The following is a 23222-nucleotide window of genomic DNA, read 5'->3' on the forward strand; positions in this document are numbered from 1 at the left end:
CCCAATAGCAGGCATATTGCCACACAATAATGACACTATGACAAACTGTATGACAGAATCCTAGAACCAGGGTTGGGCTTTGGAGACCTTCCACGCCTACTCCCTATACATGGGTGGGCCGTAAAAGTAAATTATCATTGATGTCTAAAGAGAAGGGTTATGTCTTTACATCCAGACAGAGACGGCACTCAATCAAACAGTGATAATGGACACTTCTCATCTCTCCCTAACAATATGTTAATAAGATGTAGCTCCTAGCTAACTTTACAGTATATATTTTTTGTGTGTGTTATTTCTTACATTATTTGCTCAGAATGTTTATTGCATTATTACATACAGATGGAAATACGTTTTGGATATTAGATCGGCGGTCACTCACCAGCATCAGGAAGCGTGCATACCTTCCACCGCTTCCGAGTATATTACTCGATAACGTTCAGTCCCTGACAATAAAGTAGACGAGCTTAGGGCGAGGATCTCCTTCCAGAGAGACATCAAGGACTGTAACATACTCTGTTTCATGGAATCATGGCTTTCTCCAGATAGACTGTCCCAGTCCATTCAGCCAGTGGAGTTCTCCATTCATCGAGTTGACAGGAAGAAAGAACTCTCTGGGAAAATGAAATGTAGAGGTGTATGTTTCATGATTAACTACTCATGGTGTGATTGTGGTAACATACAGGAACTCAAGTCCTTTTGTTCTCCAGATCTGGAATACCTCACCATCAAATGTGTACCGCATTATATACCATACCGAGAGAATTATATTCGGTCATCGTCTCGGCAGTGTATATTTCCCCCATGTCGACAATGTGACGGCTCTCAAGGAACTACACTGGACTTTGTGCAAACTGGAAACCGCATATCCTGAGGCCGCATTTATTGTAGCTGGGGACCTAACTAAAGGAAATCTGAGGAAAATGCTACCGAAGTTTTATGCTACTCGCTCATCAAGCACTCTTGACCATTGCTACTCCCTCTTCCGGGACAGCCACAAGGCCCTCCCCCTCCCTCCCTTCGGCAAATCTGATAATGCAGCCATTTCGCTCCTCCCTTCCTATAGGCAGAAACTTAAACAGGAAGTACCCGTGGTAAGGACTGTTCAACGTTGGTCTGACCAATCAGAAGATTGTTTTGATTATGTGGACTGAGATATGTTCCGGGTGTTATGATTTAACTGGATAGAACCCAAATGCAGACAAGTACACCAAGCCAGAGAAGTTTTAACAGGTTTATTATAATGTTCAATAGTCCAGGTTTCCAATAAATGGGGAAGAGCAAGTCCAGGTTACAGGGAGGGTACAGATCCAGGTCAGGGCAGGTGTGGTACCGTAATGTCCTAGTGTCCGTGGTGAGTCCAAAGGAGAGGCCCGATAGTGGAGAGCAGGATGGTGGTGGCAGGAGTGAAGCGGAGGCAGGAGTCAGGTTCCAAATATCTGTGGCACAGGAGAAAAAGTAAATAAACAGTCCAAAAACACAAGAGCGAAAACAGACAGGTTGAGTCGGCAGCGAGACTAACATGGTTGTCTTGACTATGATCTGACGATGAGTGGAAAGTTTGACCGGGTCTTAAAGGCTGAGGTGATTATGGTGAATGAGCTGCAGCTGGAACCCTGACTCCCGCACACCAGACTTCACTCCTGCAATCAAGGACAGACAGAGGGGAGGGGGAGAGCAGAGAGAGAGAGCTACCTAGCAGCAGTAGGCCTAACAGTACCCCCCCCTCTACGGACGCCACCTGGCGGCCGACAGGGTTTATCAGGATGTAACCTATGAAACTCACGAACCAGAGCAGGATCCACAATGAAGCTCCTGGGCACCCAGGAACGTTCCTCAGGACCATAACCCTCCCAATCCACCAGGTACTGGAAACCACGACCCCGGGCGGCGAACATCCAGAAGTCGCCGGACAGTGTAGACCGGACCCCCACCCACGATCTTGGGCGGAGGAGGGGGACGAGAGGGCGGGCACAAAGGGCTAACCGACACAGGCTTAATCTGGGAAACATGAAAGGTGGAATGAACCCGTAGGGAGGCAGGAAGCTGTAGCTTAACCGCGCAGGGGTTAACAATAGACAGTATCTTGAACGGTCCTATAAAACGAGGCGCCATCTTCTTCGACTCCACCTTCAATGGAAGGTCCCGTGACTTCAGCCATACCTCTTGACCAGGAGAGTAACCGGGAGCCTGGGACCGGTGACGGTTGGCTTGCCTCTGCATGTACGCCGAAGCTCGGGACAGAGCTACCCTGGCCTTCCTCCAGACCTTGCAGCAGCGGCGCATGTGGGACTGCACCGAGGGTACCGCAAGTTCCCTCTCTTGGGAAGGGAACAGGGAGGTTGATAACCCAGAGCACACAGAAAAGGAGACAAACCAGAGGAAGCGTTAGTCAAGGTGTTATGAGCATATTCCACCCAGGGGAGCATGGAGCTCCATGACCCAGGGTTAGACCCAGTGACACAGCGAAGTGCGGTCTCCATCTCCTGGTTCGCTCTCTCGGCTTGCCCGTTGGTCTGGGGGTGATATCCAGAGGACAGGCTGGATGTAATGCCCAAAGCTTTACAGAAAGCTTTCCACACCTGGGAGACAAACTGGGGACCCCTGTCAGAGACAATATCCGTGGGTAGACCATGAGAGCGGAACACATGTTCAACCAAAATATCAGCCGTCTCTCTGGCAGTGGGCAGTTTAGGTAGGGCCAAAAAATGAGCGAACTTAGAAAACGATCAATCACCGTAAGAATGACAGTCTTACCAGATGAGGGGGAAGTCCAGTGACAAAATCCATAGCGATATGCGACCAGGGCCGGCTGGGTATAGGTAGAGGTCGTAGATGACCAGCGCTGGCCTGGGTGGAGTTTTTACTTCGTGCACATACCGTACAAGCAGCAATGAAGGCTCGAGTGTCCGCCTCCATCGTGGCCCACCAGAACTTCCGTCGCACAAAGTCAAGGGTCCGCGAAACTCCAGGGTGACAGGTAAGGGGAGACGAGTGAGCCCACTGAAGTACCTGGGAGCGAGCAGACTCAGGGACAAACATCCGGTTAGGAGGACCCCTCCCAGGGTCAGCTTGATGATGTTGAGCCTGTCTAACAATCCCCTCGATGTCACATGTGATGACTGCAATACTGCAGGTAGGAGGCAAAATGGGTTCAGGGTTACTACCAGTATCAACAGCCGAATGAACACGAGACAGGGCGTCAGGCTTGACGTTGCGTGACCCAGGACGGTAAGACAGAGAAAAATTGAATCTCCCAAAAAATAGTGCCCACCTGGCTTGACGGGGGTTGAGCTGCTTCGCTGACTGGAGGTAAGCCAGATTCTTATGATCCGTCCAAACGATGAAGGGTTGTTCCGCCCCCTCCAACCAATGTCGCCACTCCTCGAGAGCCAGCTTAACGGCGAGCAGTTCACGATTTCCAACATCATAATTCCTCTCTGCCTGAGAAAGTTTCCTTGAGAGAAAAGCACAGGGATGCAGTTTGTTATCTTCAGGAGAACGTTGTGACAACACTGCACCTACCCCAGTGTCGGATGCATCCACCTCCACGACAAACTGGCGGTCGGGGTCCGGCTGCATCAGAATGGGAGCCGAGGCGGCGATGTTTCAGTTCTTCGAACGCTGATTCGGCCCCTTCATTCCAAGCGAACGGTCGTGAGATGGAGGTGAGAGCGGTGAGTGGCGCCGCAATGCGGCTGTAGTCCTTGATGAACCTCCTATAGAAGTTCGCAAACCCCAGGAATCGTTGAAGTTGTTTTGCGGGTAGAGGGAGCTGGCCAGTCCGTGACAGCAGAGATCTTAGCTGGGTCCATCCGCAGCTCCCCCTGAGCTATGATGTAACCCAAAAGAGGTCTCAGACACATGAAATTCACATTTCTCCATCTTCACAAACAGTTTGTTCTCCAACAACCTTTGCAACACCTGGCGCACATGCAGTTCATGTTCCTGGGAGGACTCTGAGAAAATCAAGATATCATCCAGATAGACAAAAACAAACCGATTCAACATGTCCCGAAGGACATCATTGACTAGTGCCTGAAAAACAGCAGGGGCATTAGACAACCCAAAAGGCATAACCCGATACTCAAAATGTCCCAAGGGTGTGTTGAAGGCAGTCTTCCATTCATCACCCTTACGAATGCGCACCAGGTGATACGCATTTCGTAGATCCAGTTTCGTAAAGATGGTAGCACCATGAAGGAGGGAAAAGCAGAATTAATCAAAGGCAGAGAATACTTGTTCTTAATGGTGATGTTGTTAAGTCCACGGTAATCAATACAGGGTCTGAGGGTCTTATCCTTCTTAGCAACAAAAAAGAATCCCGCTCCTACAGGTGACGAGGAAGGACGCATAATACCTGCCGCCAAGGAGTCCCGAATGTAGTTCTCCATAGCCTCCGTCTCCGGCCGGGAGAGATTGTACAGGCGACTGCTGGGGAGCGGGGCTCCTGGCTGGAGGTCAATGGCGCAGTCGTAAGGCCGGTGAGGAGGAAGAGAAGTAGCTCTGTGTTTGCAGAAAACGGATGCCAGGTCATGATACACGTCAGGAACAGCAGAAAGATCCATGGACTCCAGTGGAGGTTGAGGCACAGTACTGGCAGGAGTCTGAGCAGAACACAAACAATTCACATGACAAAATGTGCTCCATGAAACAATGCTACCTGTCACCCAATCAATGTGTGGATTGTGTTTTATGAGCCAGGGGATACCAAGGACCAGGGGAGTCTGTGGGCAGTCGATAATATGGAATTGAATGTTCTCCTGATGATTTCCCCGACACTCTAAGACAAACAGGAACAGTCTGATGGGTAATGCGGGTCAACAATTGTCCATTTAGACCCTTAGCCTGCAGCGGACAGTCCATAGGAACAGTCTCCAAATCCATTTGTTGAGCCCACTCTCTATCCAAAAAGCTTTCGTCGGCACCAGAGTCAATCAGCGCACTAACAGAGAAATTCTGGGACTGCCACTGGAGGGATGCCTGGAGCAGAATGCGGGGAGAAGAGGAAGAATCCGCTGCTCGGCTCACCAAAACTTCTCCCATAAATGATGAGCCGGCCCTTTTCCCCGGACGAACTGGGCAGGAAGGAACGAAATGACCAGCTTCTCCACAATACAGGCAGACCCGAGCCTGAATACGACGTGCACGCTCCTCTGAGGACAACCGTGCACGACCCACCTCCATGGCTTCGGGTTCAGTGCTCCTCGTATCGACTTCGGGAAGACACGGCTCTCTCCGTAGGGACGATGCAGGGAGGAGTTTGTTGATGACAGACAGGTTGCTTGGAACTAACACTCCTCTCCCGGCGGCGCTCCCGAATCCGATTATCCAACCTGATAGTGAGTGAAATAAGATTATCCAGCGTAGGAGATTCATCATATGACACCAATTCATCTTTTAAAGTCTCAGACAAAGCATTGATGAACACTCCTTGTAATGCCTCGTCATTCCAACCACTCACTGCTGCTAAAGTCCGAAACTCCACTGCCATCTCCGCCACACTACGAGCCCCTTGCCGAAGAGAAAACAACCGTTTCGCAGCCTCCTTGCCTCATACGGGGTGGTCAAAAACCTTCCTCATCTCCGTGGTGAAGGCCACGTAAGCGTTGCAAATGTCCGACTTACTCTCCCAGACCGCGGATCCCCAGGCACGAGCGGAACCGCTAGTAGAGTTGATAAGGTAGGCAATACGGGCTCTTTCTGAGGCGTAGGTGAGGGGCTGTTGTTCAAACACTAACGAGCATTGAGTCAAAAAATCGCCACAGGTTCCCATGTTCCCGTCATAGCGCTCTGGAGCAGGAACAAAAGGCTCTCTGATCTGGGCTGAAGGGGTAGTAAGGGCAGACACTTGATTGGTGAGTAATTGAACCTGATTAAGCAGCACCTGACTGTCCTCAGCAATCGTCTTAAACAGGGTATCATGTTGGCCAAGTAGAATGCCCTGATTGGCTATGGCAGTCCAAATTTGAGTGCACTCTGGGGTGGTATCCGAGCTACTGTCTGCTGGGTTCATGTTGGTCAGATCATACTGTTATGATTTAACTGGATAGAACCCAAATGCAGACAAGTACACCAAGCCAGAGAAGTTTTAACAGGTTTATTATAATGTTCAATAGTCCAGGTTTCCAATAAATGGGGAAGAGCAAGTCCAGGTTACAGGGAGGGTACAGATCCAGGTCAGGGCAGGTGTGGTACCGTAATGTCCTAGTGTCCGTGGTGAGTCCAAAGGAGAGGCCCGATAGTGGAGAGCAGGATGGTGGTGGCAGGAGTGAAGCGGAGGCAGGAGTCAGGTTCCAAATATCTGTGGCACAGGAGAAAAAGTAAATAAACAGTCCAAAAAACACAAGAGCGAAAACAGACAGGTTGAGTCGGCAGCGAGACTAACATGGTTGTCTTGACTATGATCTGACGATGAGTGGAAAGTTTGACCGGGTCTTAAAGGCTGAGGTGATTATGGTGAATGAGCTGCAGCTGGAACCCTGACTCCCGCACACCAGACTTCACTCCTGCAATCAAGGACAGACAGAGGGGAGGGGGAGAGCAGAGAGAGAGAGCTACCTAGCAGCAGTAGGCCTAACACCGGGCTGCTTCTGAGAATAGTATTGACTTATACACTGACTCGGTGACTGAGTTCATCAGGAAGTGCATAGAAGATGTTGTTCCCACTGTGATGATTATAACTTATCCAAACCAAAAACCGTGGATAGATGGCAGCATTCGCGCAAAACTGAAATTGCGAACCACTGCATTTAACCATGGCAAGGTGACTGGAAACATGGACGTGTACAAACAGACCAGCTATGCCCTCCTAAAGAAATCAAACAGGCAAAACGACAGTACAGGGACGAAGTGGAGTCGCAATTCAACGGCTCAACATTTACATTTACATTTTAGTCATTTAGCAGACGCTCTTATCCAGAGCGACTTACAGTTAGTGAGTGCATACATTTTTCATACTGGCCCCCCGTACAGTATGTGGCAGGGACTCCAGACAATCACAGATTGTAAAGGGAAAGCCAGCACGTCGCAGACACAGACCCCTTGTTCCCGGACAAGCTAAACACCTTCTTTGCCAGCTTCGAGGAAACACAGTGCCGGAGACGTGGGCCACCGCCACTCACAAGGATTTGGAGGCTAATTAAGGATCACATCATCAGATCATTTATTCTGGTATTGCCCATATGTAGCTTGATTCTGGTTACAGGTTCAGGAATGGTTTTTAAAAAATTAAAGAGCTTATGTTTGGTAATGTATTATTGTTATCTGATTGCTGTATATAAAAGTGCCATGTATGTAAAATGTATGTATACAGTACCAGTCAAAAGTTTGGACACACCTACTCATTCCAGGTGTTTTCTTTATTTTTACTATTTTCTACATTGTAGAATAATAGTGAAGACATCAACACTATGAAATAACACGAATGTAATCATGTAGTAACCAAAAAAGTGTTAAACAAATCAAAATATATTTTAGATTCTTCAAATAGCCACCCTTTGCCTTGATGACAGCTTTGCACACTCTTGGCATTCTCTCAACCAGCTTCATGAGGTAGTCACCTGGAATGCATTTCAATTAACAGGTGTGCCTTCTTAAAAGTTAATTTGTGGAATGTATTTCCTTCTTAATGCGTTTGAGCCAATCAGTTGTGTTGTGACAAGGTCATAGTGGTATACAGAAGACAGCCCTATTTGGTAAAAGACCAAGTCCCTATTATGGCAAGAACAGCTCAAATAAGCAAAGAGAAACAACAGTCCATCATTACTTTAAGACATGTAGGGCAGTCAATACGGAAAATGTCAAGTTTCTTCAAGTGCAGTCGCAAAAACCATCAAGCGCTATGATGAAACTGGCTCTCATGATTACATTTGTGTTAGTTCATAGTATTGATTTCTTCACTATTATTCTACAATGTAGAAAATGGTAAAAAATAAAGAAAACCCCTGGAATGAGTAGGTGTGTCCAAACGTTTTACTGGTACTGTATGTAGCAGAAAAGCTGTAAAAAACCAAAAAAGATATGTGTCCTCCGAAGAGTGGGGGTGGTGAATGGGTTAAAAAAAAATAAGAACAAAAAATTATTAAAGATCATATCACCTCGACCTTACCCGACACCCTAGACCCACTATAATTTGCATACTGCCCCACGGATTACGCAATCGCCATCGCACTGCACACTGCCCTATCACATCTGGACAAGGGGAATACCTATGTAAGAATGCTGTTCATCGACTAAAGCTCAGCCTTCAACACCATAGTGCTCATCACTAAGCTCGGGGCCCTGGGTCTGAACCCCGCCCTGTGCAACTGGGTCAGGGACTTCCGGATGGGCCAACCCCAGGTGGTGAAGGTAGGCAACAACACCTCCACTACGCTGATCCTCAACACGGGGGGCCACAAGGGTGCGTAGCATCTTCAAAACTGGATGTAGCTTGGGACGCGGGACACATGCTGCTAGCAGGTACAGTCATTGGGCCATAACTTGTCTCGCACGCTATCACTATGGAATGCCCTTAGATCTCGTCTTAGTAAAAGCTTTTTTTCAGTTCCTAATAGGGGAGGCACAGTTTACACTCCCTTACATATTTATTTAGACAGTGAAGCAAACATTTTTTAATTTGGTTCTATACTCCAGCATTTTGGATTTGAGATCAAATGTTTCATATAATGATCGACAGTACACAATGTCACCTTTTTATTTGAGGGTATTTTCATACACATCTGTTTTACTGTTTCTAAATGAAAGTACTTATGTATCTAGTCCCCCCATTTTTCATAAGTATTTGGGACAAATTCACTTATAGTGTATTAAAGTTTGTGGCTCTACAAACTTGTTGGATGCATTTGCAGTTTGTTTTGGTTGTGTTTCGGATTATGTTTTGCCCAATAGGAACGGAATGATGAATAAATAATGTATTGTGTCATTTTGGAGTCACTTTTATTGTTAATAACAATATGTTTGTGAACACTTCTACGTTAATGTGGATGCGACCATGATTATGGATAATCATGAAAGTATTGTGAATAATGATGAGTGAGAAAGTTACCCAGGAACAAAGATCATAGCCCCCCCAAAAAATATTTATAAGATATGTGACTCACCACCTGGATTTGGTCTTATGTAGCAAAATTTGAAATGCTGTTTTTTACATTGGATAAAAGTAGAGACTCAGAGCTATAAAATGTTATATCATACACTGCATTTTTTAGGAACAATGGGAAAGTAATTCTGCTTTGAAAGTTGATAAACTTGTAAACTCACTTTTGAGAAAATGGCCTTTGAATGTTTTTGTATCTACTATAGTGAAGAGCTCTTCTTTGTCGACACCCATTCTGCATCGTTCACACCCTCTTAAGCTTTAGCCTCACCCATCTCGTTTCGCTCTCGGAGCGGTCAGAGCGCACATTTGACGCTCTGGCCTATGATTTGTTTACCTCTGGATAACATGAAAACAGCCTAACCAGCTCTGCTGGCAACAATTTCATTATGCTTTTTTACCGACGTTTTCTGACACCGGCCATATTCAACAGGTCACATATTTGTATATGTGAATTCATAACTCTTGCTGCTGGTGACTCTCAGATCCACCTCTACGCAGACGACACCATTTTGTATACATCTGGCCCTTCATTGGACACTGTGTTAACAAACCTCCAAACGAGCTTCAATGCCATACAACAATCCTTCAGTAGCCTCCAACTGCTCTTAAACACTAGTAAAACGAAATGCATGCTTTTCAATCGAACGCTGCTGGCACCCGCCCACCCGACTAGAATCACCACTCTCGACGGGTCTGACCTAGAGTATGTGGACAACTACAAATACCTAGGTATCTGGTTAGACTGTAAACTCAACTTCCAGACTCACATAAAGAATCTCCAATCCAAAGTTAAATCTAGAATCGGCTTCCTATTTCGCAACAAAGCCTCCTTCACTCATGCTGCCAAACATGCCCTCGTAAAACTGACTATCCTACCGATCCTTGACTTCGGCGATGTCATTTACAAAATAGCCTCCAACACTCTACTCAGCAAATTGGATGTAGTCTATCACAGTGCCATCCGTTTTGTCTCCAAAGCCCCATACACTACCCACCACTGTGACCTGTACGCTCTTGTTGGCTGGTCCTCACTACATGTTCGCTCGTCAAACCCACTGGCTCCAGGCCATCTATAAATCACTGCTAGGCAAATCCCGCCTTATCTTAGCTCATTGGTCACCATAGCAGCACCCACCCGTAGTCTGCGCTCCAGCAGGTATATCTCACTGGTCATTCCCAAAGCCAACACCTCCTTTGGCCGCCATTCCTTCCAGTTCTCTGCTGCCAATGACTGGAACGAATTGCAAAAATCTCTGAAGCTGGAGACTCTTATCTCCCTCAATAACTTTAAGCATCAGTTGTCAGAGCACCTTACCGATCACTGCACCTGTACACAGCCCATCTGAAATTAGCCCACCCAACTACCTCATCCCTATATTGTTATTTATTTTGCTCATTTGCACCCCAGTATCTCTATTTGCACATAATCTCTTGCACATCTAGCATTCCAGTGTTAATACTATTGTAATTATTCTGCACTATAGCCTATTTATTGCCTTACCTCCATAACTTGCTACATTTGCACACACTGTATATATATTTTCTGTTGTATTTCTGACTTTATGTTTTTACCCCATATGTAACTCTGTGTTGTTGTTTTATTGCACTACTATGCTTTATCTTGGCCAGGTCGCAGTTGTAAATGAGAACCTGTTCTCAACTGGCTTACCTGTTTAAATAAAGGTGAAATAAATAAAAATAAAAAATATTGTGGGTAATTTAAATACTTTTGAGTGGCTTTGTTATTGTGTATCACTTTCTATTTGCACTATTTTGTATTCCATTATATTGTGAAAGGTATTTATCTAATTGAAAGTATTTTGTATTCCATTATATTGTGAAAGGTATTTATCTAATTGAAAGTAATTTTATATGCCTAATTCCTATTAATTCATTTATTTAATCTATTTATATTTCAACATTGGTGCCTTATTATACTATAATGTATTAGCTATGGGACTACGTCTCTTTTAGATTGTATTGTTATCATACATTGAGATTGAAAGCAGAGCTGTTTCCATCTGAACAAGAAGAGGCATAGTTTATGTATGATGTCCAGTCCAACTGATGTCCCCTTTCCTTACCCCCCTGTGAACCAGATTGAATAAAGCCAAACCTCAGACCCTCAGAAGGATTCATCTTAGATTGAATAAAGCCAAACCTCAGACCCTCAGCAGGATTCATCTTTTAAGCGCCAGAACACAACACAAGCAAGCATACAATCACACACCTAGGCGCAGCACACAGGCTTCTTTGAATCTGTGTGTGTCTACTCACATGATGTATTTGACATGGCACTTCCAAATGTTGGAGCTTTTTTAGCCTAACCGGGTTACTACAATTGGCAAAATAATTTTTGGGTTCAGCAGGTTTACAATTCAATAGGCTATGATTACCAAAACAAAATTGAGCTTGGTCACGTCTCCCTCTATGCAATTTGTATGCACGAGTTATCTCGTGGGCGGGAACTGCTCTAACCTCGCGCTGAAGTACAGACCCGTTTCTGTGTTTGCAACATTGCTGCACGAGGGGATTGCGCAAGTTAGTGGAGGAACGCCATTTACATGTTGCTTTTGAGTGCATTTCACACTACCTTTTCAATATAATTGGATTTTAAGGCTTTTATGAATGTCCTGCTTAATATAATATGTGTGTCATCATCACAAATCAACTGCATTATACTTAAAAAACACTTAAACTTCAACCAGTAAAATGGCTCTTTGGCAAGCTTTTGCTACAGCCTATGTCAATGAGCGTTCTAGCTAACAAGCGTTCTAGCTAACAATTGCAGCATCCAAAATAGTTATTTTGCAAACATTACAAACAAATATAATCAAAGCAACTGTTCAAGCAAGAATCAAAACGTCATTGTAAGCGTATGAGAACCCCCAAACGTTATTTTGTTTAGAAGTAATAAAAACGTAAATCTAGGCTATGTTGAAGGGGCGCAGATGGCGATGGCTTTCTTACTGCAGCCAAGAGTCGCGCACATCTGTGCGCGATGTCAGTGTGTGGTGTACTGGAAAGGGGTCTATCCTGTGGGTAATGCCCCGTTACTAATGCAATAAAGCTCCTGGAAGCGATCCAGGCACAATGCGTGGATCATTTTTATCTGACAGACCCACAACTACTTTCTCCTCCACTCTCGCGCTCTGTCATTACCAGCCAACTGCTGCCTGTCTGTAAGTAGACCTTTTGGGACTTCATATATTTGATTGATTGTTCTTTATTGTGTGCAGTACAGAGACATTTCTCTCATTCAGTCAGATTGTTGCAGAATGAGTGAAGAGAAAGCACAAGCAATAGAGGAGAGTGGGAGATCTTGTATTTGTTTATGGTAAGTTTTAAAATGGAATTAGGACAATAATTATTAGAGAAATAATACCTCCATAGGATACAATGCAAACCTGCCTTCTTAATGCATGTTGTTTTAATAACACTGAATGCAATTAAATACTGAATACAATATGATTTTTAGTGAGTTGATACATATCTTCAGATCATACATAAAAACATTTTCCACACTTTTATCCCTTAATACATTAATGTTATTCATGAAATACTGTATGTAACTTGTTAGACTTAAATATGATATACATTTAGTTGTCAAATGTTTTATTGTCTGAAATATAATATAAACCAAATAAGTCATAAAAGTTGAATATGAGTTCTGGTCAAGCATTGGGTCACTGGATTTAGGTTGTCTAGGTGTCAAGAATGTGACATATTGCAACTTCCAAGAGTCACCTGTTTTACTTGAGAACTCTCTCTCTCCTCTCTCTCTCTCATTGAACCTAGTCCATTGTTAAAGTGTACACATTGATTGCAAAATGGCATATTGCATCCCTCAACTGTATGTCCTTAGCATAGTGTGTGCTGTGCTGCCTGGCACAATGTGTGATGAAAAGTCACTGACTCAATTCCCTAGAGTTTTAAAATGTTGTGCCCAGCAGCAAGTTCCCTTCCCTGGAAGGGTTCAGTGAATTTCCAGTCACACAGACGGATGGAGAATAACTAACTGGGATAATCATTTAATTAATTTATTATTATTTTGCCAGGAGTTGCCTGTCTTTGTGTAACCAGCATCCCATCATGGTGGCGTTCAAAGGAATCTGGACCAAAGACTTCTGGAGAGCTGTGTCAGCCGAGTACCTAGCCACCCTGATCTTCATCCTCCTCAGCCTGGGCTCCACCATCAACTGGGCAGCCGAGTCGGACAACCCTCCCCCCGCAGACCTGGTCCTCATCTCGCTGTGCTTCGGCCTGGCCATCGCCACCATGGTGCAGTGCTTTGGACACATCAGTGGCAGTCACATCAACCCAGCGGTCACAGCGGCCATGGTGGTGACCAGGAAACTGAGCCTGGCCAAGGGTGTCTTCTACCTGGCTGCCCAGTGCCTGGGGGCGATCACTGGGGCAGGGCTCCTCTACCTCGTGACACCAGTGTCTGTCAGAGGGGGCCTTGGAGTGACTATGGTAAGACATATAGTTGAGCCTTAAAATCAGAGAATCTAGTTTATAGCCACACAAGTATAGCAACAGTCAGAGTTGACACTATGGATAAGATAGTATTTGAAAATCTATTTTTGCTATTTTGGGACTATTCCATCAGGCAAGCTCAATCAAGCACAGCTAAAGTCGTTTATAAAAAGAAACGATTTGAACCCAGGTCTGGTATGGATTGATGTCATGAAAAGTATTGTTGATTCACAGAGGAAGACATACTGACTGTTGCTAACTCTTACTCTTGTTTCCCAGGTGAACCCAAAGCTCAACGTGGGCCAAGGCCTGTTGGTGGAGCTCCTGATCACCTTCGAGCTGGTATTCACCGTGTTCGCCACCTGCGACCCCAAACGCTCTGACCTTAACAGCTCGGCTGGGCTCGCCATTGGACTCGCTGTAGCCATCGGCCATCTGTTCGCAGTGAGTGGGGTTCTATCTCTAACTTGAGTTAGGTAAACTAGAGGACAGGCCACATATTGTAGTGGTTAGAGCACTAGGATTATAGTGAACCTGAAGGCCTCAACAGTCAGACAGTATATTTAATTCAATATATCCTATGGAAGAAAATGTATACAGTGCATTGATGTAGATTGATGATGTAGTTTGTTCTTTAATCATCATAATGGTAGAATAGTACAATATAGTACATTAGTTCCCAGTACATCACAGTTAGTTCAGAGCTCACGTCCTCATTGGGTACCGCTGTTCCTCCTCCATGGCAACCAACTCTCTACAGTCCCCTCATGTTAACATCTCTATGCCATGCTTTGTGTTCTAGATCCCATACACAGGAGCCAGTATGAACCCCGCTCGCTCCTTTGGGCCTGCAGTCGCCACCATGAACTTTGAAAACCACTGGGTAAGATAGAAACTGCTGCCGCCTTCTCACCCTCAAAGGGCTATACTCCTACACAGTTGTCGGTGAAGGGTGAATATCTAAGCCATGTTGTCCATATCTAAGCCATTGGTGGCTATTTGCCAATATAAGGGACACATCTGTTTGATGTGTTGAAACCATATCTCAATGAATTCAGACCTGCCATGTTGTGAAGCATTATTGATCATACACTGAGTGTACTAAACACTCTTTCTATGACAGACTGACCAGGTGAATCCAGCTGAAAGCTATGATCCCTTATTGATGTCACCTGTTAAATCCACTTCAAATCAGTGTAGATGAAGGGGAGGAGACAGGTTAAAGAAGGATTTTTAAGCCTTGAGACATGGATTGTGTATGTGTGCCATTCAGAGGGTGAATGGGCAAGACAATAAATTGAAGTGCCTTTGAACGGGGTATGGTGTTAGGTGCCAGATGCACCGGTTTGAGTGTGTCAAGCACTGCAACACTGCTGGGTTTCTCATGCTCAACAGTTTCCCGTGTGTATCAAGAATGGTCTACCAGCCAAAGGACATTCAACCAACTTGACACAACTGTGGGAAGCATTGGAGTCAACATGGGCCAGCATCCCTGTGGAACGCATTCGACACCATGTAGTCCAAGCCTTGATGAATTGAGGCTGTTCTGAGGGCAAAAGGGGGTGCAACTCAATATTAGGAAGGTGTTCCTAATGTTTTATACACTCAGTGTATATCATTCATTATACAGTTGAATAATGAATAGTAAACTCATTGCTTAAAATATCGGGTCAGATATGTGTTTAGATGTGATTTTGTGATAAGTGTTCAGGTTGTCACTGTTATTCAGTAGCTAACATTGTTGATATCATTAATAGTGGGTGGCTACAGCTACAGGGCTATGGACATATTGAAACCTAATAAGGTCACAGTGCAATTATTGCATATCACCATGCCATTGCAGCTGAAGGATCCCATCTAGTGTCGTTCAATGACGTCTTTACCCCCCACAGAGGACGGGAGTGCTACAAAGATTAAAACGGAAAGGAAATACTCACCTGAAGCATGCGTATTTAATAGGTTATATAACCCTCGCTACTAGGTAGATGCATGCATTGTAGCTTGCTATTGCATAATAAAAGGAACAGCACAGACCAGTTATAGACAGGTGTTATGGACTGTACACAGCATGTGCTTCCTTAATTCAGTATCCAGGCCAATCATTCTCACGGAGCTGTTCATAGTTTTTACTGACTCAGTATGGCACAGTGGAACTGCATGGTGTGTGTGTGTGTGTATATGGGGGGGTCTGGGTCTTGGATGTAATTAGGATAGGTTTTCTCACTGAGAGTGGTGTCATTATCTGGCGGGTGTTCGCTCTCTCTTGGTAACAAATGTTTGACTTGGCAGAACCACTGAGGATGCCCATAAACAATGACTGGTGCCCCTTTACAGACATGACAAGACATGACATCTAGTCTAATAATGCATGGCAGCTCTGTCAGAATAGGGTATCCTCTGCTGTGGTATTAGGTTCATATTTGTCTGAACTGGGTTTTACTTTACCTGTCTTGCAGGTGTACTGGGTTGGTCCAATCCTGGGTGGCATCATAGCGGCTGCCCTCTATGAATACCTGTTCTGCCCGGTGTCACGAGTTGCTAAGCCAGAACCCAGAAGCAGACCAGGACAAGGTAAGTTGAAACGAAGGTGAGTGTTTATTACAAATTCAAGAGTGATGCTGAATAATCCAGGGAACAGAGCGGGCGGCGTTGATTAGTTGTTGGGGGTGCAGTGGTTGATCCCATCCTGGGTCGGCAGCCGCCGACCACCAGGCAGAGGTTGGATGAAGGTTCCGGACGGGTGACTGCAGATGGAACAAAACGGGGGTAAGTAAGCAACAAACCAACAAGGTGCAAAAACAACAAAACTAACGCTAGGCTCTAAGACTGATACTCTGGTAAACCTACTGTTCATGGCTAACGATCCGGCAGGGAATGGATGTTAGGCCAGAGCCTAAGAAGGGTGATGATCAGGACCAGGTGTGCAGATTGCTGATGGGATGCAGGTGCGGAAATCAAGAGAGCTCCCGAGCGTTCCCGAACCCTCGGGAAACTGGAGATCACGAACAGAAAAACTAGTCACCAGACAGGACCCGACTCAGACTGCCGGGATCGTTACAGTACCCCCTCCGACGAACGCCACCGGGCGGACTCCCGGAGCGCCAGGATGGAGGCGGTAGAAGTCACTGATGAGGTCAGCATCTAGGACCTGTCGCCGCGGAATCCAACTCCTCTCTTCAGGACCATACCCCTCCCAGTCCACGAGATACTGGAAACCCCGGCCCCGCCGTCTGGAATCCATGATGCGACGCACCGTGTAGGCAGGACCACCTCCGATCATCCGAGGAGGAGGAGGAGGAGGCGGAGGAGGCAACAGAGGACTGAGGAAAACAGGCTTGAGGCAGGAGACATGAAAGGTGGGATGGACTCTGAGCGTCCTCGGGAGTTTGAGTCGAACTGCCACCGGATTGATCACCTTCTCCACCACAAACGGACCAATGAACCTCGGTAACAACTTCCTAGACTCAGTCCGTAACGGAAGATCCCGTGTGGCCAACCAGACCCTATCTCCGATGGAATAGGTGGGAGCGGGGATCCGGCGACGATTCGCCTGGAGCTGATACCGGTCCGAAACTCTAAGGAGTGCCTTTCTGGCCCGATGCCAGGTCCGGTGGCAACGACGAATATGGGCCTGAACAGAAGGCACTGAGAGCTCCTTCTCCTGAGAAGGGAACAGGGGAGGTTGGTAGCCATACAGGCACTGGAAGGGAGACATCCCAGTGGCAGATGTAGGGAGAGATATTGTGGGCATACTCAACCCAAGGCAACTGAGAGACCCAGGAGGTGGGGTTGGAAGAGACCAGGCAGCGTAGCGTGGATTCCATCTTCTGGTTGGCTCTCTCCGCCTGACCATTGGATTGGGGGTGAAAACCCGATGTGAGACTGACTGTAGCTCCAATGGCCAAACAGAAGGACTTCCAGACAGCAGAGGTAAACTGAGGGCCACGGTCGGAAACGATATCACTGGGCAAACCGTGGACCCTGAAAACCTCCCTAACCAGGATCTCGGACGTCTCCGAGGCAGAGGGAAGCTTGGCAATTGGCACAAAGTGGGCGAACTTGCTGAATCTGTCCACGATAGTCAGAACGACCGTGTTCCCCTCAGAAGCGGGCAACCCAGTGACGAAGTCCAGGGCCAGATGCGACCATGGTCGCCGGGGAATAGGAAGGGGGTGAAGTAGTCCAGAGCTGGGCCGATTGGTACTCTTATTCTGCGCATACACTGGACAGGCAGCAACAAAACCCCGAGTATCCTCGGCCATGGCAGGCCACCAAAAACGTCTGCGAAGAAACGCCATTGTCCGAGCCACGCCAGGGTGACAAGCCATCTTGCTGGCGTGGGACCATTTGAGGACAGCAGGACGAACCGACTCAGGCACAAACAACCGACCGGGTGGACCGTTACCGGGACCGGGCTGAGTCCGAAGGGCCGCCAGCACCTCCTCCTCAATCTTCCACATAACTGCTCCCACGACGCAGTTCCGGGGGAGAATTGTCTCGGTCTTGGACCCACTCTCCTCCGTCTTGGAGAACATCCGGGACAAGGCGTCCGCCTTGCCGTTCTTAGATCCAGGTCGAACGTCAGGGAAAACTTGAATCGTCCGAAAAACAACGCCCACCTGGCCTGGACGGGAGTTGAGACGTTTAGCCGATTGCACGTAAGCAAGATTCTTGTGGTCAGTCCAGACAATAAACGGTTGCTCCGCCCCTCCAACCAGTGGCGCCACTCCTCCAAGGCAAGTTTCACCGCGAAGCTCCCCGGTTACCCACATCGTAATTCCTCTCCGCAGGCGAAAGGCGACGAGAGTAGTAGGCGCAGGGATGGAGTTTACTGTCCGTGGAGCATCGCTGCGACAGGATGGCGCCAACTCCCACATCAGACGCGTCCACTTCAACGACGAACTGACGGGCCGTGTCCGGTTGAGAGAGAATCGGTGCGTTGGTGAATCGCCTCTTCAAATCCAGAAACGCTCGATCCGCCTCCGGATTCCACTTGAAGGTCCTGATACTGGAAGTCAAGGCAGTTAACGGAGCGGCCACACGGCTGTAATCCCGGATGAATCTGCGGTAGAAATTCGCAAACCCCAAAAATCTCTGGAGCTGCAATCTCGTACCGGGCTGGGCCCATTCCAGAACCGCTCTAACCTTCTCCTGGTCCATCCTAATCTCTCCCCTGGAGATGATGTACCCGAGAAAGGATGTCGTGTGGGCGTGAAACTCGCACTTCCTCGGCCTTCACGAACAGGCGATTCTCCAACAATCGCTGCAGAACCTGCCGGACATGCTGGACGTGGTCGGAAGGTTCCTTCGAGAAGATCAGAATGTCATCCAGGTAAACAAACACAAAGAGACCGATCATATCTCTCAGGACGTCGTTCACCATACTCTGGAATACCGCTGGAGCATTGGTCAGTCCAAACGGCATCACCTGATACTCAAGTGACCCATCGGTGTATTGAAACCCGTCAACCACTCGTCCCCCTCTCTGATCCGGACCATGTGATACGCATTGCGTAGGGTCTAGCTTGGTGAACACCGTAGCACCCTGTAAGGAGTCGAAGGCAGAACTCATCAAGGGCAGGGGATACTTGTTCTTGACCGTGATGTCATTCAACCCCGATAATCAATACACGGTCGAAGAGAGCCATCCTTCTTACCCACAAAGAAGAATCCTGCCCCCAGGGGTGATGACGAGGGACGAACGAGACCAGCAGCTAGGGACTCCTTGATGTAGGTCTCCAAAGCCTCACGTTCAGGTCGGGAGATACTGTATAACCTTCCCTTGGGGTAGACAGCTCCAGGGAACAGGTTGATGGCACAATCATATGGTCGGTGGGGAGGGAGTGACAGAGCCTTCTGCTTACTGAAAACTTCCCCAAATCGTGATATGTCTCGGGAACCAGGGACAAATCTGGGGGTTTAGCCTCAATCACCTGACTGGGAACCGAATGGGGGCAGGCAGTCTTGAGACAGTTAGCATGACAATCAAGGCTCCAACTCGTTACCTTGCCCGTCCACCCAATCGAACGTGGGATTGTGTTCCTTCAGCCAGGGGTATCCAAGGACCAGAGGAACATGGGAAGACGGCAGAATGAAGAATGAAATCATCTCAGAATGATTCCCCCGACAACCGCATCTTAACCGGTTCAGTCCTCATCGTGATACGTGCCAGACTACTGCCGTTCAGAGTGGTCGCTTCAATGGCTTCCGGCAATTGCTCCTTGGAAAGCCCCAGCTGTTCCACCAACTCGGCATCAAGAAAGCTTCCATCGGCACCTGAATCGATAAAAGCGTTAATCGCTAAGCTCTGATTCCTGTTCACAAGGGTAGCCGGAAGCGGGGTCTGACAGAGGTACTGAGAGGTTGAAACTGGCTCGCTAAAAGTCCTCCCAACTTTAGCGAGCCGGGCAGTTTGACGACCGCCGGGAACAAGTGGAGATGTAATGTCCCGAGCTACCACAGTAGAGGCAGCAGTTGGTCTTACGTCTATGTTGACGCTCCTCCTTGGTTAACCCGTGCCGCCCCCACTTGCATGGGTTCAGAATCGGGAGAGAGGACCTCTCCACTAATCCTTTGTGGTGGAGAATGATCGACGTGTTCTGGTCCACCACCCGACCCGACTGGGAACTGAGAAGCTGATCGATTGGACGGACCCCATTGCTTCTCCCTCCTTCGCTCTCGGACTCGATTATCCACCCGAATAGACAAGGCTACCAAGCTGTCCAGGTCACTAGGCTCCGGATAGGAGATCAACTCATCCTTGAGCTGCTCCGACAGACCCTGGTAAAAGGCCGCTTGCAGAGACTCCTCGTTCCACCCACTCTCCACAGCCAACGTCTTGAACTCGATCACGAAGTCGGCCACGCTGCGAGTTCCTTGGTGAAGCGAAAACAGGCGCCTAGCTGCGTCCCTCCCCTCGGACGGAATGGTCGAAGAGCTTCCTCATCTCGGCCGTGAACCCCTGGTATGAAGCCATGCAGGGGTCTTGTCGTTCCCAAACGGCTGAAGCCCACTCCAGCGCTCGACCACGCAGCAACGCAATCACAAAGGCTATCCTAGCCTTGTCTGTGGCATAAGAGTAGGGCTGTAGATCGAACACTAATCCACACTGCATAAGGAAGGAACGGCATCTTCCCAGCTCCCCCTCATATTTATCCGGCGTCGGAACCTTGGGCTCACGGAAGGACACAGCTCCAGAAGCGGCAGGCGAGATGGGTGAAACCGGTAGTGGATCCTCCACCGGAAACTTGCGTTGGTTCTGGACCTCCGTCAGACCGGTAGAAAGGTTCCGAACTGACAACGCGATCTCCTGTAGTACCGTGCTATGATGGCCCAACATCTTCTCCTGATGGGTAATGGCATGGCGAACAGAGTCCAGGTCCGCTGGGTTCATTACTGGCCGGATCGTTCTGTCACGAGTTGCTAAGCCAGAACCCAGAAGCAGACCAGGACAAGGTAAGTTGAAACGAAGGTGAGTGTTTATTACAAATTCAAGAGTGATGCTGAATAATCCAGGGAACAGAGCGGGCGGCGTTGATTAGTTGTTGGGGGTGCAGTGGTTGATCCCATCCTGGTCGGCAGCCGCCGACCACCAGGCAGAGGTTGGATGAAGGTTCCGGACGGGTGACTGCAGATGGAACAAAACGGGGGTAAGTAAGCAACAAACCAACAAGGTGCAAAAACAACAAAACTAACGCTAGGCTCTAAGACTGATACTCTGGTAAACCTACTGTTCATGGCTAACGATCCGGCAGGGAATGGATGTTAGGCCAGAGCCTAAGAAGGGTGATGATCAGGACCAGGTGTGCAGATTGCTGATGGGATGCAGGTGCGGAAATCAAGAGAGCTCCCCGGAGCGTTCCCGAACCCTCGGGAAACTGGAGATCACGAACAGAAAAACTAGTCACCAGACAGGACCCGACTCAGACTGCCGGGATCGTTACACCCGGACCCTGAGCTGAAGAAGATGCTCCGGGACTTCTTCCAGAAGGATCCGGCGTCGACCAAGTACAGGGAGGTGGAGGGCAGCGTGTACCAGGGGGAACCAGATGACCTGATCACCAAGCCAGGCTCCATCCACCACATCGACCTGGAGAAGGGGGAAAATAAGGATCCTTTCCGGGACTCGACGGGCGAGGTGCTGTCATCCGTATGACTACCACAGGCACTGGAGAGGGAGACCAACCTGTAGAGCAGGGTGAGATCCAGAGAGAGACACTTTCAGTCTAGGTACTCCACCACTGCAGCCCCTTACTCCAAGCCCCCCCATGCCTTAACCCACACAGACTCACTTCTCAGGCAGAATATGATTGCTGCATGTCCTCTCAATGCAGGTGTATTATTGTATATGGAGGTGAGCCTCCCTCAACATTTGTGAACTAACTGGATAATATAACTTTGCACACTGCTCCCACCAATTACCCATATCATATGACATCTATTGATCTCTGCAATCTTGTCCCATCATCTTCTGGACCAGATGTGTTTGCTTGTGGCACTCTACTACACTGCAGGGTGATAACAATACACTATACTTCAGGGATTTCTGTCAGGGAAAAATGTCCAGGTCAACCATTTACAATGGGTCATCACACTGAAATTGGAAACTGGAGAGAAAACTTCAGGCTTATTCTTTTTGGATTAGTGTCACAAATTGTATAAGATATATTATTTACATTTTAGTCATGTAGCAGATGCTCTTATCCAGAGCGACTTAGAGTTAGTGAGTGCATACATTTTCGTACTGGCCCCCGTGGGAATCGAACCCACAACCCTGGCGTTGCAAGCGCCATGCTATACCAACTGAGCTACACGGGGGACATACGGTTGTTAAGCACATTAGAAAACCAATGCTATGAAGGAAAAGTTCTATTGGACATTTAAAATCTTCAGCCCACTCCTATATTGTTCGTATTTATTCTGCATTCTCAGTGCACATTGGTCAGGGAAGAAAACAATTAAGCTTTACCTATAACATATTTTTATTTTAAGTGCATAGCAACAGATCATAGACAAACCATCAGATAGCAGTTATAGATTTGCCTGGCTACCTAGACTCCTTGCTCTGACCAAATGCTACACCACACCCACGGACATTAGTTTCTTCTCTAATTGGTCCAGAAACCGATGGGTTGGGCCAGAGCCAGAACACACGTGGGTAAAGCAGCAGTTCAGCAGTCTCAGACTAAAGTATGTAGCAAACGACAGAGCAGTGGAAGAATTTTGTGTGAGTCGTCAGGCTAGATTTTCATAGCTATAATCAGAAAAGATAATAATCTCTTGATACATTTGGAATGATCACATTAATATACAATACATGACCAAAGGTATGTGGACACCTGCTTGTCGAACATCTCATTCCAAAATCATGGGCATTAATATGGAATTGGTCCCCCCTTTGCTGCTATAACAGCATCCACTCTTCTGGGAAGACTTTCCACTAGATGTTGGAGCGTTGCTGCGGGGACTTCCATTCAGCCACAAGAGCATTAGTGAGGTTGGGCACTGATGTTGGGCGATTTGGCCTGGCTCGCAGTCGGCCAGATGGTGAAGCATCATTCATCACTTCAGAGAACGCGTTTCCACTGCTCCAGAGTCCAATGGCGGCAAACTTTACACCACTCCAGCCGACGCTTGGCATTGT

General features: G+C 47.5%; 1 protein-coding gene across 1 annotated transcript; it reads left to right on the forward strand.

The window, feature by feature from the left end:
• Positions 1 to 13164: 13164 nt before the first annotated feature.
• Positions 13165 to 22296, forward strand: LOC121581522 (aquaporin-4-like). Its single transcript, XM_041897020.2, has 5 exons — positions 13165 to 13576; positions 13859 to 14023; positions 14382 to 14462; positions 16036 to 16113; positions 21537 to 22296. Exons 1-5 carry the CDS (start codon positions 13193 to 13195, stop codon positions 21732 to 21734), a joined length of 906 nt encoding a protein of 301 aa, XP_041752954.1. The 5' UTR covers positions 13165 to 13192; the 3' UTR covers positions 21735 to 22296.
• Positions 22297 to 23222: the final 926 nt, after the last annotated feature.

Source organism: Coregonus clupeaformis, chromosome 14 (assembly GCF_020615455.1).
Source record: "Coregonus clupeaformis isolate EN_2021a chromosome 14, ASM2061545v1, whole genome shotgun sequence".
NCBI classification, from domain to species: Eukaryota; Metazoa; Chordata; class Actinopteri; order Salmoniformes; family Salmonidae; genus Coregonus; species Coregonus clupeaformis.